The sequence below is a fragment of the Falco cherrug genome, chromosome 6 (genome assembly GCF_023634085.1).
Source record: "Falco cherrug isolate bFalChe1 chromosome 6, bFalChe1.pri, whole genome shotgun sequence".
NCBI classification, from domain to species: Eukaryota; Metazoa; Chordata; class Aves; order Falconiformes; family Falconidae; genus Falco; species Falco cherrug.
The window spans coordinates 70,113,709-70,130,128 of record NC_073702.1 but is presented as its reverse complement, the minus strand read 5'-3'; the positions used below and the strand labels follow the sequence as shown (position 1 = coordinate 70,130,128).

Below are 16,420 nucleotides of genomic sequence, written 5' to 3'. Positions count from 1 at the left end.
TATATTCAATTTTCATATTTATTTCACTTTGGACAATCGCCAGCCATTTCACCACTGGCTTCTGTTTCTGGCCAATTTGATTTTCTCGTTCACTAACAAGCTGTACTGTTTACTTATGTCTCCATAAATTATGCTTTTTATTATATTTCAAAAAGTGTTTTCCACTATTTTTTCTAAAGATTATATGCTAATTCTGTTGGCCTCAAGTTCTGCCAAATCGCATTTTGACACCGAAGTTGTCTTTCTCCACTTAACGGCTTGAGGAAAACCACGCAGGGAAAACAGCAGCCTTGCACTGGGGCTCTCAGAGCACCTTTGGTTCTGCTTCAGCTGCATTAGAAAAACTGCAGCCGGGAGTCCTAAGCTTGAAGAGAAGAGCGACAGCTTACACAAAAACGCCAAATGCTGGCTTTGACAGGGAACAGAGAACCTTCTGGGAACAAGGAAGCACACGTAATTAGACTGATGTGCCGAGCTATTGACAAGTAAAACTGAGTTTCAAACAAACATTCATATTTGATATTTGGAAGAACTAGCATCTGCAAAGTCCAATATCCAGCATTCTACAAAGCAGCAAAATATGACACAAAGCATCAGCTTTTTTTGCTTAAGGAAAGAAAAGTCCATGCCTACTTTCACACCTGCATACTGCACTTTGCTAATGGAGAAGGTCAGCTTATATCTAGGGCAAGAGCTACCCAGCATATGCAAACAAATGCCACTTGCCCTCTGAGCCAAGCAGAAGTATTAGTCAAATACTGAGCCAGAGGCGATTGCACTGCGCACCGATAATGCAGCTTGTTTCTCTAAAGCACCTCTGTTGCAACCTGCACAGTATGTCAGAAGAAAGGTCTCAAAACTAGCACCTTTAAAACCAATTACATATTCAGATGGCTCAGAGAATCACTCTCAATACAGACCTAAGAATTACTAAACTGAATTCAGGTTTAGAAGTATGAGCTAAGTGTTTCTTAGGTCATTACATTTTTGGATACTAATAGTTAGAAATACAGGTTTTATTTGTGAAATGTAAACACAAGTTCTGACTACTCATGAAAGCAATGAGCAAGACGTAAATATAAAGAACAGTGTCTGCAGTGTGTGCTACTGACAGCACACCAAGTCGCTAGTACAAAACAAAATCTACGCATGCTTGCTTAGTCTTACTCTCAAATAATGTGATACTGCGCAGTGCTGTATATGTCCTTCCATTCATTTACCTGAAAGAGTGAATAAGTGTGTGCAGTCTGTAGGAATTCAGAAATCCTTTTGTGGCTGGTTTGCATTATGAGCTCTGAAGTATGCTCTTTCTTGTTGAACTGTATTTCAATGTAATTTCACAATGTTACATTTGTCTTAGCTTACACACTGAAAAAACCTTAAACCTTCACATAAATAATGTTAGGCTTTTAAAGGGGATGAGAAATTTGGTCATGTAAATTAAGATGCTATGTATTTTCTCGTAAAAGAATAATGACCATTACACAGATTCTTGTTTAATGCAGGAAACCAAATTTCTCTGAACAACAAATGTCCATTATTTAGAGATACTTAAATTCGGTGACCAATTTAACACATCTGAAATCAAGGTCACTTTAAAACCTAATTGAGATTACTTGCAACACAAGGACTATTTATTTCCTGTATGCTGTAATTCATTAAATGTTACACATAAGGTTAAAACTAAGTACTTAAAAGGGGTACTCCACTTACTATGAGATTCTAACAAGGAACTTACCACAAAACAAGAATTTTTTTAACTTAAAAAGAACATATTAGGGTAAGGGACAACTTACACTTGATTTTAATGCAAGAAATAAAGCATCAAAAATGAAGACTTAAATTTATACAGAATTAGTAATAGATAGAAGAGTTTTCTCAAATTACTTCTATTTATTAAATTAAAATGACAGAATCACAGAACGGTTGAGGTTGGAAGGAAACTCTAGAAATAATCTAGCGTCCAGGACTGGAGACTCCACAACCTCTTGAGCAAACCGCTCCTGTGTCTGACCACTCTCACAGTGACAATAAATATTATGTTTACATGGAATATTCTGCATTCCAGTTTATGCCCACTGTCTCTGGTCCTGCCACTGGATATCACTGAGACAAGTCTGGCTTCACCTTCTTTACTCTCTCACCATCACATCTGATCAGATCAGATCCCCCTGAGCCTTCCTTTCTCCAGGTTGAACAATCTTAGCTCTCTCAGTCTCTTCTTGTACCTCAGATGCTCCAGACCCTTCATCATCCCTACGAACCTTTGCTAGACTCAGCATGGGAATACTGGACACCACCTTACACTTTTCAGATTTTATTTCTTGATCTCACTGCTCAAAGCAATAAAATGCATAAGTGTGATGTCAATTAAGAAAGCCTAACATTTAAGTAATAACTACAAATAGTTTTCATAGCTTTACCTCTGTGCTGCTTGCATTCCTCTCCATTTTATAAGCAAAATTAAACAAGAATACCTATTAATAAAATACCATTAAAAATAAAGTCAAAAGAAACAGTGACATGCATTCCCCAGAATAAAAGGCAAGTACTGATCAGTCTAGACACACTTTCTGTCATGATCAGACTATCATGTGAAATGCAGTATCATCATTTCTTAAATATAACTTTTTCAACTTTAGGGGTCAGTGGGGCAGTGTAGGAAAGAAAGCTCTGTTCAAATAAGAGGGGGCTGCATAAGATAAAGAAAGCGATAGCAACCCAAAAACTGTGGGGGCTTTTTGAAAGATACTCATGATAGATGAAAGTGGTATTTACCCAGCCCCACAACATACTCTTTCCTTGCAGCACTGTGAAATGCTGAGGGTAGTTTTCCCCTCAACAACTCCAGCAAACACAATAGTGAACATGATCCAAGAAAATTTAAGGGGTTTTATGTCCTTTAGCAACCCATCAGATTATACAGTAACATACTACCCAATATTAATATGCATACCTAAAATTGTTTCAGCAGCCAATACTAAAAAGCAACCCACAGAGGCTTTATATGTTCTAAAAAAATTGTGCACCTTTCCATGGTATCCCTGAGATACATGATAAAAAGCTTTCTGGAGGGAAAAAAAAAATGAACTGTAATTAAAGGCAATAGGAAAAAGTTGTATTATCTGTTGACTGCTGACCTCTATAGTTTCTATTTTGATCAATTAGCAAAACCGACCAATCCTGGTTTACTGTGAATGACATGCCCTGTGACTTGCAACCTGCAGTGTGAGGCTGCTACTTCTATCGCCAAATCTGTCCACTGTGTTTTAGTTTAGACATAAAGAGATTCTATAAAAAAATCATTGCTGCAGGCTGAAGCATACACAATTTTAGAAATACAACTTAGTCTTCAAGTATCAAAAAACCACACAGAAATCCAAGTTTGTCTAACACAGGAAGACTTTATAATAAAATCTGTGAATGCCTTTTCCTTATTTAATTGCAACCATCATTTAATAACAGCTTTATATGTGAACTGCCTACTTGTAAAAAAACATGTATGCTTTCAGATGCTGGTGATGCTATACTATATTTGACTGGGTACACTGGAAAGACTTCTTAAAAGATGACTACAAAGGGGAAAAAATGAAAGAAAAAAATTCATCTCCTGTTATATATTTCTTTTATTTATCTTTACCAGTACAATTAAGCCCCACTGGTGACAAGACTTGGAGTCTGCTCAAAATGGAGAGAAGTGTACCAGAGATAGAAAACCAGACAAAAACCTGTTCAGAATGGCAAGGGCATTGCTGGGGTGTGCAGAGACACAGTTGGAACGGCAAAAGCTCAGTTCAAATTTAAATTGGCCAAACATGTAAATAAATACAAGAAAGGATCCTTCAGGTATGTAAACAAGAAGAAACAGAAGGAAAATATTGGCCTGCTGTTAAACAGAAGAGGTGAATTAGGCACCAGCAGCACTGAAAAGGCAGAGTTTCTCAACACGTTCTTAATTTCTTCACCTCTGTCTTTATCAGCGCTGTTGGGCCCCAGGCCTTGGGAATAAAAATCCAGGTTGGTGAAAACAGACCCACCATCAGTGAAGGAAGAGCTGGTACATGAGCTGTTACAGGAGCGTGACCCCTACAAATCGATGGGCCCTGGCAACAGCCATCTGAGGGTGTTAGGAGAGCTGGCTGACGGTGTTGTGAGGCCGGTCTCCTTACTCTGTGAGAAGCAGCGGAGAGTGGGGGATGCGCCACAAGACTGGAAGAAGGCTAACGTCACCCCTGTCTACAAGAAGGGCTTAGAGGAGGACCCAGGAGATTACAGGCCCATCAGTCTTACTTCAGTCCCTGGGAAAGTTACGGAACGAAACCTCCTGGGGGCTATCCCAAGTCCAATGAAGCACGTGACTAGGAAAAGCCAGCACAGATTCACCGAGGGCAAATGCCTGGTTGATATGGGGCGAGCGATGGACATTGTCCACCTGGATTTCTCCCAGGCGTTTGATTCGGTTGCCTGCAGCCGCCTCCCGGAGATCCTGACGCACTGCGATCCAGACGGGCGGCCTGTGCGGCGGGTGGGGAACTGGCCCGCAGCCCGCACCCAGCGGCTGGCGGTGAGCAGCTGCGTTTCAAACTGGCAGGCTGTCACAAGTGGGGTCCCCGGGATCGATATTGGGCCCAACGCTGTCCGATACCTTCACAGGTGGTCTGGGTGATGGGATCAAGCTTGCCGTGATGAAGATTGCCAATGATGCCAAACCAAGCGCGGAAGGGGATGCTTCGGTAGGGAGAGCCACCCTGCAGGAAGACCTGGATAGGCTGGAAGGGTGGGCTAGCAAGAACCTTATGAAGATCAACAAGGACAACATTGCAACCTGGGAAGACATAACCCAGGAGTGCAGCACAGGCTGGGATCTACGCGGCTGGGGAGCAGCTCTGTGGAAGGGGACCTGGGGGTCCCTGTGGACAGGAAGCTGGAGATGAGCGACCAGCGTGCTGCTGCGGCAAGGAGAGCTGGCAGGATGCTGGGCTGCATCAACAAGGGCATCACCAGCGCAGATCAAGAAGCCACTATCCCCCTCTACTCAGCGCTTCTCAGCCACACCTGGAATATACTGTGTTCAGTTGTGGTTCCCGCTATACAAAACGCCAGATGTGGGCAGGCTGGGGGGCGTCCAGAGGAGGGCCACAAAGATGATCGAAGGACTGAGAAGCCTGCCGTGTGAGGACAGGCTGAGAGAACTGGGTTTGTTCAGTCTTGAGAAAAGAAGGCTTAGGGGAGAGCTTATCACCGCCTTCCAGTGTTTGGAGGGCGGCTACAGAGAAGATGAAGACCTCCTTTCTACAAGGAGTCACACAGTAAAGATGAGGGGTAGTGTGTACCTGGGGAGATTCCGCTTGGACTCAAGGGGAACATTTTTCACAGTGAAAACAGTTAGCCGTTGGGACAATCTCTGCAGGAAAGTGGTGGATTCCCCAACACTGAACGCTTTTACGATCTGGCTGGACAGGGTGCTGGGCTGTCCTGTCTAGACCATGCTTTTGCCATGAAAGGTTGCACCAGATGATCCTTGAGGTCCCTTCCAACCTGGTATTCCTATGATTGTATTTACTGGTTTATATCACTACATCAGGGAATAATTTTAGTGTCTTTTGCTTTGAATTTATCCAGGCGTGTTTTCCATTCAGAGTTCCACGGACCAGGTGATTTCGCTAACTAGGTCCCTTACTGTAGCATAAATTTTCCTTTTGAAAGGGAAATTTTGACTCTTCATTATTTAATTACTGACATGTTACTTCAACGGATTTCAATTTTAAAATTCATCATAGACAATTCTGATTTTTAAAGAAAAATGGTTTTGGATATAAGGATAAGTTGGTTAAAGAATAAAGAGTATGGATGTAAAAGTGATCACATGGAAGCTAAGAACAAAATTCAGATCTCACTGTTGCAGCTTGAGTGTAAGAATCTTTCATAAATCTTCAGACACTGGCACATAAAATTGTAGGTCAGGGAGCACACACCTACAAGTGCAATTATACTGTGGATAAAAAATATAAATATGATTGCAGAAGAGTTAAAAGAATATATTTTTGAAAAAAATCACACAGGTAACTGGAAAACGGCATAAACATAGCATGGGCTTGCTATTGATACATCACTTGGTCTAACACTTCATTTATCTAGTGAATGAATAAATAGCAGTTGTTTCACATTTGGACTTCCTTTAAAGCATTGCGATTTTCCACGAGAACTTGTTAAATTCATGAAATTGGGCATTAATAGAAGAATTAAAAGTTGGCAAGGAACTGCTTGAAGAGTAAATGAAAGGAAGGGCAGAGTTTAAAAGGAATAGCATTGTCTGAAAAAAAAAAGTTACATGTGCAGTTCTTTGATGCTCATTTTCTAAAACGGTTTAAAAAAAAAAAAAAAGGACAACTGTAGCACAGGAAAAGTTATCATAAATCAGCCCTGAATAAAGCCAGAAAGCAGATAACGAGTTCATTTTCACCACCCAGGCAACAAGACTCTGGAGCAGTCTTCACCAGAGAAATTGGGACAAACTTTCCCATAGTCCTTTATTACCGAGTCTTCCTTAGTTTAAGATACTGTATCACTGACAGAAAAGATCCTTCCCGACTCTGTGAAAGTTTGAACAGATTTTGCTCTCCTTTACTCTTCTGTACTACTTTTGCAGAAAGACTGGCGTCAGACACAGAGGAGCTTCCTGCCAGTTTGCTGAATTGACAGATTAGTTAAATTCCCCTTGTTCTTGATCCCAACAGCATTTACAGGTTTGGCCAACAAAGCACACTGGCAGACATTTGTGGTAGGATTAAGACAGGGCAACAGAAACCATGTAGATTAACCCAAGCACTGGGGGAAAAAAAAAAAGTCGAAAATTATATTGCTACTAGCAACAAAGGCAGCTAAAGAAAAGTTACAGACAGAAGCCTAAGAGACAATAAAGCTCCACACAGCAGAGCCAGGGGAAAACTGTCTAAAAGCCTGTGGCTACATCAAGCATTCAGAGACACACAAACATCACACAAAAAATCCAAGTTCATGAAACAACAAAATAATCTATTAACTTCTGTTCTGAAATAAGCATGAAAAGAACGACATTTCTGTAATAAAGGTGTAACCTTCTGGCTCTAATGATGAGAATATTACTGGATGCATATTTTAAGAAATACATACAAGAAGAGGTGCTGCCCAACTCTTGACCTTCCCCCCCCCATATAAAAACCTATATTGCACAACTTGTACTTTTCCGATTTCAGGTTTACATTCATTTGAAAGGAATGTTTTTGATGCTTGAAGGATGCAACACCTTCAAATTCCACATTACTACCCTTTGGTCTCTTATGGTAGTTTTCCTTACTCAAATATTCTCAGGTGCTTATGACAAGAAGGAAGAAGCCATATCACGCTTTTTCAGTAGGAATGATGAATAATGAATTATCCTTAGAAATGAAACAAAAAGGAATGTTTTTACCACAACAACTTGCAATATAGCTGGATTGTATTTAACTGATGGAAGTCCTGGATACTATAGTTCAAGTATGTTTATATGCTAGCTTTTAATGCAGGGAGCTGGAGACAGTCAAAACTATAAAGCAGACAAAAGAAACCTAAGCAGTAAAACTCTTGTGTCTTCCTTTATAGGGAAATAAATATATCATATATAGAGGTAAGTAAACATATGTACTACTCACATAATACACAAACTACTAACAATGTAATTTTCTTGGAAGACTTCTGCTGTTTTACATCATAGCCTGGTATTCTAGTCATTTATACAGCATTTAACATTATCTTGTCTGAGAAACACCATTTAATCTAATATGCTGAATGACATTAAGGTTTCTTAATTTTATTTGGGCAAAGTCCTTTCCTTTGCCTGAGACAAACTGCACAGTTTTTCATAATCTGTGCAGTATAAATTAGATCTTAACACAATTCTCATTGCATTTCCTTTTTTTCCTCTAGTTATTTTAGCTCTATAGAAATTTCTTCCTGTTTGAAGATAAAGGGATAATGCACCTCTGCATTAGTGTAAAAATAGAGATAAGTATTTCCAAAATAAAATTCAGAAAAATTTTGCAAATTAACTATGTCAAGAGTTCACAGAAGAGACACACCCTCTGAGAACGGCAGAGGTGTAACCAAAGAGGGACTTAACCCCTCCACCTTTTTCCTAGTTTTCCTGGGATGGGTTACGTGGCAAAGTTGATAAAATACTCTCAGGTGCCTCCAGTCTTCATTATGGAAGTGCCATATACTAGAAACTGAGTACTGGAATTGGAGGAATGCACTGCATACTAAGTTTTAATAAAAAATAACAATAAAAAAGCACAACGGTTATTGAGCAAAACTCCATAGTTTGTCATCAGCTTTTTCTTCCTGTTTTTAAGTAATGGTTTTGTTACCGCATCATTACCATTTCATACTCAACAAAATCTGACATACAGTGAAATCATGCTCCAGTAGTTGTCATTTAGCTTTACTAGACTTTATGTCCCCAATGAAAAGCACGTGCCCCAAACACTAAGTTATAACTCCCTTGTCACTCCAAGCATAAGAATCAATTTTCCTCTAATTAAGAGTCACTAGTGATATACCAGATAAACAAACTGTCCCAAAGGAAGTGTGCAATGTTCTTAAACAGTGACAACAAAGAACAAAGTATTACTTTCTTCTACCTCACCAACAACTTTAAGCATAAGCTAATACAGTGGTGGAGGAAGTAGCTTATTTCACCTTGTACAGTTCATAAGTAGATAAAAACCTAAATAGGATACATGTTGTGTGTGCCTATACATATGCTACAAAAAAACCCAGGCTGTCACCTCTGAAATGATCTAAAAATGCTCATAGTTTTCATGTGATCTGGAATCTTAATAAACTTTGCTTAAAGATCAAATGAAGTTGTCTTATAGTAAATCCACTCACCTATATCCTCAACACCAGCATGTTCTTTTCCTGTTTAATAATAAACAGACAGTTCTGTCTTCCTAGACAGAAGAATAGACACAGCCACTATTTTAACATATTAATATTTTTTTTACTGATCTGGATTTTTATTTACAAAGAATTATCCTTTCATATCAATAGTTCTTTTTTTCTTGGTTTATAAAGAAAAAAACCATTTGTAGAGCATGGAGACCTCAGCATCTATGCATCACCCCAATTAATGTAAGATTTTCAGTATGCATGATCCATGATCATTCAAATACTTGTTATACCATCTCATTTGGCAAATTATGACCTAATTCTAGAAATGGGTTATCTTCAGGTTTAAAACCACCATCTGCTCTTAGTGATGCCACCAGTAAAGTTGCTGTAATAAAAAACCCAATAATGCCTAAGTGATGTTAAAATCCAAAGTCCAAAGAAATTTTCAAGTCATGACTACACTTACAGAAAGCACAATACAAATGCCACTAGCTTTTAAGAAAAGGTGATCAGGTTCAAATTAGTCTCACCCCCTTCTCAGCCCCCACATTGTGCAATGAACAATGAATTAATAAGAGTGTTGCAAGGAAAGGCAACATGGGGGCTGAAATAAGAACTGGGACAAAATGTATTTTTTTATTTCTAACAGCTCTTGAAAATCCAAAGTAAGAAACAGGTTTCAGACACTCAAGGGAAAGAATCCTTTTTTCTCTAGTAACAAGAGACAAGGATTTAATCTTGCTAAATAATCTTCCGATTACTGGAAGAGTAAATAATTTTTTCAAATTATCAAATTAAAATTCCTGTAAAGCCATCAGAACAGACATTTTACCAGAGCCAAAGGAAAGGAAGTCTTTATTGGTGATCCACATAAACTGATAGCTTGAACTGTCTGCCAACTGATTTAGCAATCCATTATAATCATACTGTTGCAAAATAAAAAAGTTACTACTTCTTGCTTCAAATGAAAGGTTTCAAACATTTCCTTTAATATTTTACAAATTCAATTTAGGATTAAGTATGCATTATGCATAAGTATGGAATTATTTCTGCATACCCTGTGACTATATCTGAAAAGTATTTTGCTGATCTAGAAAAAAAAAATTGAAATCTTTATCTCCGTACAATTATAAACTTCAGGTCCCTATGGCAAATAAAAAAAGAATGCCTTTATGTTTCATCTGACACTCAAGTTTCTTTATCCAATCTCTTTCTCCAAGATCTGTTCAGTTGTCCATTTTCACGTGTCTTCCCTCAATAAAACCACCCAAAATATGAAACTGTTTGCAGACATGCATAAAAGTGTTATTTTTCAAAATCTACTTTAATGCAGTAGAAATTATATCAGCTTCTCTTTATATTCATGTTTAGGCTCTCAAATTAGAATAAGTTTGTAAGAAAATATTCATATACAGAACACAGATCAAAGGACAGCTGAAATGTGGTCTATTGACTTTCAAATGAAACAAGACGAGGGCTTTGGGAACTGTATCACTATGCAATAGACACCAATACATAGTTATCTAAACTTAAAATGAAATATTCAGCTCTTCTATCACTTACTTTTTTGTTAAGAATAATAAAATCTACTACTGTAACGGCAAAATCCAGCAAATTTTCATTATACTGTCTTTCACAGGATTGTCTATTCCTACCATCAGTTGTATTTCTGTAGCAAATTTTCAACATTTAAAGTCTTTCTGAAGAGTCAGTTTGAGATTTAAGTATTGGATATTTTCAGGGGATGAAAGCAGAGCAAATAAGGAAAAACAAAGTAGACATAAGAGTGCACAGGAAGAAACAATAAGCAAATTGCAGGAATTCTTTCCCAACCCCATTCAAAAACAGTTCTCTTGACTAGATTAATCCAATCATCTCTCCTGCACACACCTTGAAAGCCTCTTCACCAGCCTTTAATCATGCTCTTTCCCCTTTCTACCACTATGCTTATGCTTCAACTCCAGTCTCCCAGCATCTGTTCTCTCTCCCTCAAGCTTTCTCTGCCCTTGCAATAAACCCACCCCCTGTTCTTATTGAAAGAAATGGAAGTGATGTGACAAAGTTTTAAAGTAGCACCACCTGCACAGTCCTCCAGCTTTCCTTCCAGCTACAGGAAGGCTCTGAAACTGCAGATGGAACCTGCCCAGGAAAATTAACTGATTTGTTTTCACAAGTTCTGACATTTGTATACAGTAGCTTGATTTGGCTGCTGCTTAAAAAGAAAATATGGGGAAGCTGAGCAAATGGCCAACACCCCACCCCACCCCTCCCCCCACAAACCGCATGTCTGTTATGGGGAAAAGGAGACTATTCACATGAAATTCATGCTGCTCCCATATTCTGCCCGGTAAATTAAGATGCTTCCATGTAATTTTTTTCAAGACAAAAAAAAATTAAAATATCAATGACACTTGGATAAAGTATACTGACATAATCCAGTATGAAATAGTTGTGTATTTCTGCAACTTTCAAATACATGTAGTATGGTTAATATGCTACTATACCTCATTTTGAAGTTCATCGCCACTTTTGGTAGAAGCAAGCATCTCATACAAAGTACAGCAGAGGTCTTCTGTTGTTGGTCCTCCAGGGGTACCCCCTTGAGATTCATTCAGATACTTTCCAACTTCACACCACAAAAAAGAATCATCTACTTTTTCCAAAGACTTGAGGTCGGATTTCTCTTCACAGTAATTCTGTAAGTGATTCAGCTGGTTATTCAGAAATTTGTTATAATCTAAGCTTATAATTTTCTGCGTATCAGCCTCACCATTCACGGGCAGCTCCTCAGAGTGATCCAAATCATGCATATCAAATGAAAACACTATATTTTTACCAAAGAATACCCTGTTATCACCATTTTGCTCTTCAGCCATCTGTATGAGGGCTGTAAGCTGTTCTTCAGTGAAGTAAGAAGCAATCCGACATGTGGCATTGCAAGCTGCAGTAGCAGATGATGATGGAAATGGCCCAAACATCTGCTTGATCACCTTCGTCTCATCACGGCCAACATATTCTTTCCCGTGAAATGTCTTAAAGAGAAAAACAGCTCCGCTTTCAACTGCTTCTTGTCCATTCTCAGCTCCAACTGTTAATGAAAAAAAGCAAAAAGTACCTTTATATACTTCAAACTGATTTTCTTTCATTGCCTATAACATAACTGTATTCAATTTCTTGCTGCAGTTCTCATCAACAGAGATATGAAGACCATAACAACAAGTACCAATTGTTGCAATGTACTGAATTATAAAAGGTATATGATAATAAAGCATCTGTCTTCATTATGCTTCTACTCACTAGAAATTCATATTAAGGATTACCAATGCTTTCTCATTTTTCTGAGTTAGACAAAAAACTTGCCTGAGGTCTTAAACTCATGATGGTGTATTTATGAGCTTTTTAAAGGTAACAAATTTCCACTCTGTCTCACTGTTTATTCACTACCTAATCTGAATATTCATAACAGACTAAACATACAGAACTCAGCTGGGAATTACTACATTCTTGTAGTAATTCCCAGCCGAGTTACTACAGAATGTGTGTAGAAAAATTGCCCAGAGAAATTAAAGCAAATAAATGCATGAATTTGGATTTATATCTACAAAATATCACATTATGCAAATAAAAATATATTAGAGACAAACATGAATTTACCTCTTTACACAATTATTCACAAGGGTACTCAAGGAAAACATATGCAAAACCTCCATATGATGAACCAAAATGTCACTGCTAGACAAAATTTTAAAAGTCACCAAGCATAAACTAAACAAAACCATCCAGCTCACTGGGTTTTTTTGGTTTATATGACAAGAGCATGTAGAATTTTTTTATGAAGTTTAAAAAACGTTTTTCAGTAAGTTGGATAGGTTACTCCAACATTTTTAGTAGAATATTTCTTACAAGATTGCATAATTTTAAAAACATCTTAAAAGCTTACTGTGATGATTTACAAGCTGCTGTTCTCAAGATGCCTATCTGGTCAATTCTTTACATCAAGATCAACTCATAGAACTCCAGCAAAGAACAGTGCAATTTAAGTGGTAACACTCATGATTTAATTCTTGGTATGGCTAATTCAAAAGAACTATTAAAGACAAACTATTTATTTTAAAAGGAACAATATTATTCATTCTTTAACCCACCCCACCCACAATGGCACCACTGACACAGTAAATGAGGCTATTCTCTTTTCAGTAATCAAAAGTGTCTTGTCACTGCCTCTGCATACCTGTTATCCAGTTACAGGCCTATGTATTTGCTCTACTATGTCCCAGTTTCCTGGCTGTTAAAATACTTATTGAAGACAGTGGGGGGGGATTCTTAATTACTTTGGCATCATTACTCGATTCAACTTAGGCTAGGTTTAACCCCAGCAAAACCAAGGGTTTTTTTCCCCAACAGTGTAATAGGAAAAAGCAAAAGAAATACAGCATAAGAAGATGGAAAAGGCTGAGTAACTAGAAACATAATGTATAAGTGGAGGTGCCTAAAAATTCAGTATTTCTCTTAAACTTTCCTATGGTGCACTTTGAAAACCTGAAAAGTTCACGGAGAGGACTGGAGATGATATTTACAGGCTCATTAGATACCTTCATATGGAAAATACATGACATAAAGATAAGGCACATACACAACATATATGTAAATGTATCTCAAAGGAAAAGATTGTTCAGCCTTCCTCTCAGCATTAACTATACGGGAATCACAGGGAAAAAAAACCCTAACATCTAAAAACTTACACACCTGAGCTTGGCTGCATAAACCTTACTCTTATATTCCTAACATACAAATACACATCATTATTTAAAGAAACTTCTGTGAGAACAGAAGTACACGTTACCAAACTAAGAGAGCAATTGTACTGAAAGATTTGAGAAAAGGCTCTTAGCTTTATTATGTGCTAATTCTCCTTTATTATTAACATCTCCCATTCATGGAAGCATCTTTTGAGAAAACACTACCCCTCCCTACTGAATATAATGAGCCAGCCAAGATGGCACTACTTGAAGCAACTCTTTCCTTTGTGGTTTTAAGCCAGTCAGATCATTTCAGTAAGTGACGTTTTCCCTGTAAAGTATATCAATATTACAGTATCTGTTGCCTAGGCTGAGATTTCATTTCCTTGAAAATGAAGTAAAAAGACATACAAGCAATTCCTTTTCTCTACTACATGCTTCTGATGAGGGCATTTGGAACATTAGCACCAGTTCAGTTTGTGCCTCAGTCACTGTAGCCTGTTCTCATTTGTGTAACATTCCACATCTATCTTTATTGAGAAGCGTCAAAGCTGATAGTTTCTTTCCAACTTACTCTAAGTAACCATGCATTTGTTTTCATTAGTTTTGTCCTCTCTGATCCATCAAACAAATATTTACCACACTATTACTTTCAAGTCTCTCAACTTACTCTACCTACGGACCACACTGGGCCCACTATTAAAGCTGGGGTGGGGGGAAAGAAAATTAGAAAGTTTTTGCAGCAATCTTTGGCAAATGTGAAAATTAAATAATAAAAAAAAGTTACACAGGTAATGCTTGTTTCTGTCATTAATACTGAAAACACAACTCCACCGAATTATTTTCATAGATGGCATTTGCAACTAAGAACAGCAAATGCTCACTTTGCTTATAACCTTTTTTCCATCATCAGACATTTTTTCCTACTTGCTGTACTACACATGGTCTTACTTTTTGTACTGCAAACGTTATAATCTTTATATATTTATCAGCCCTAACTTAACTGACATTTTACTTCAGTACTTCTTATGATTAAACTATAGCCAGTGGATATTTAAAACACCTATGTAGATCTTCTCAATCAATACAGGTCTATTATCAATACAGACTGCACCTTTTCCATATTAACTTTGGGCACTGACGATTGATACAAACTCACTCCCAATCTTGCATAGACCTTCCCTCAAACCTTGTGTATCACAAGTGCCAGCTGAAATCTGAGCACTGAAGCAGAGGTACCTGAGCTGGGGCAGAGAGGTGGCCCCTTCCTAGAGGCCTGTCTCAGAAAAACAGGCAGCCACATGCTTAAATTCTGGCCTGAAGAGGTAAAAGTCTACTAATAGCATCAGCTCTACTAATTGTATTAGAAAACATAAGATTAAAAAAAAAAATTGCACCAAATTTGTAAAAATAACTGTTATGTCACTAACATGGAAGAACTAAACCACAAAGCAAAGTTTAGAACACATGTATCATCAGATGAGTTTAAAACATTTTTGTCAGTGATTTGAGAAATACTCGAAATTTTTCTTCTGATGACTCACGAACGCAATACCCATTACAACCATTAATAGCTTTAACAGACATCTTCCATGCAACTGTGCAGCACAACTGATTACTACATGCTGGACATGAATAACTTGTCTAGCCTTTCTTGAAAGTCTGTGTTTAGATATTTATTTCTTTCTCAATTTGCTAGTTATTTCCAAAAGAACTGTTGAGAAATAGAAACACAACTGACAGGTTAATATTTGTATTGTGATAAAAACCATTGGTGTATAATGCCAAAAAAAGACAAATATACTTATCTATATTAGTTCTCTCAGTCTTTTTACTTACAAGACTATATTCAAGATATTTGAAATTATCAGAAAAGAAGAAAATATACCTATTAAATTGAGATGAAAAATTCTTATGTATATGACAGCTAGAGCTTGGGCCATGTGCTCAGTTTATGAACTGATGAAGTTAAATTCTGCTAACAACACAAGCTGGATTAGTTTTAGTCTTTGATCAAAAACTAAGTTTCCAATCAAAACTAGGTTTTCACACTTCCTTTGCTATAACATATTTCAATTTTAAAAGCTTAATTCCAGACGAGTGAAATCTATTATTTATTTCTCTCCTTAACACCAAACACTTCAAGCAGAAAATATTTCTTAGATTTTTATTTGCCTATGTGTCTGTGCAATTTTTCATGATACCAATCACATGGAATTAAAGCAGGTAACATCACGGTTGTTCTCTTCTCAGAGTACTGCCATTCCAGAAGATGTTGCTTTTGCTTACTAAAGGTCCATCACAAACCATACCATGCACTAAAAAACAGTAATATCAAAAAGGAAGACTATCCACATAACAATGGTATCATATTTTAAAATAAATAAAATAAAAGACCGAAATGTGCACACACAGATCAGATTAATTGGAGTTTCAAAGATATTTCTGGGCAAGTCTGGCATCAAGGTAGAACTAAAATTGTACCAGTATGCAAAGTATGCAGGCAAAAAGCAGCTTGGAAAAAAACCAACAACGAAAGAGTATATTATTAGACTACTAGAGAATGAAAACATACCTATTTGTTTTGCAGCTTGTAATATAGTTTTTAAATCATCATTTACAGTTTGGTTTTCTTTTTTATCCAAATTGTCATCAACAAACTTTATTATCTTCTTCCAAGTAAGATCAGACTTCAGCAACTGTGCATGTAGTTTTGACCTTTTAGTCTGAAAATGCAAAATATTTAGGGTTTTTAATTTATTTCAAATGAC

The 16,420-nt window shown here is 37.4% G+C and overlaps 1 protein-coding gene across 1 annotated transcript in view; it reads right to left on the bottom strand.

The window, feature by feature from the left end:
* The window catches only part of ASCC3 (activating signal cointegrator 1 complex subunit 3), a 281,082-nt gene that overhangs the window by 244,639 nt on the left and 20,023 nt on the right, over positions 1–16,420 (bottom strand). The window contains exons 3-4 of the mRNA XM_055713229.1: positions 16,225–16,375; positions 11,415–11,998 (exon numbers count right to left, since the gene is read on the bottom strand). Coding sequence (XP_055569204.1) covers positions 11,415–11,998; positions 16,225–16,375 — 735 coding nt within the window. The remainder of the gene's footprint in view (positions 1–11,414; positions 11,999–16,224; positions 16,376–16,420) is intronic.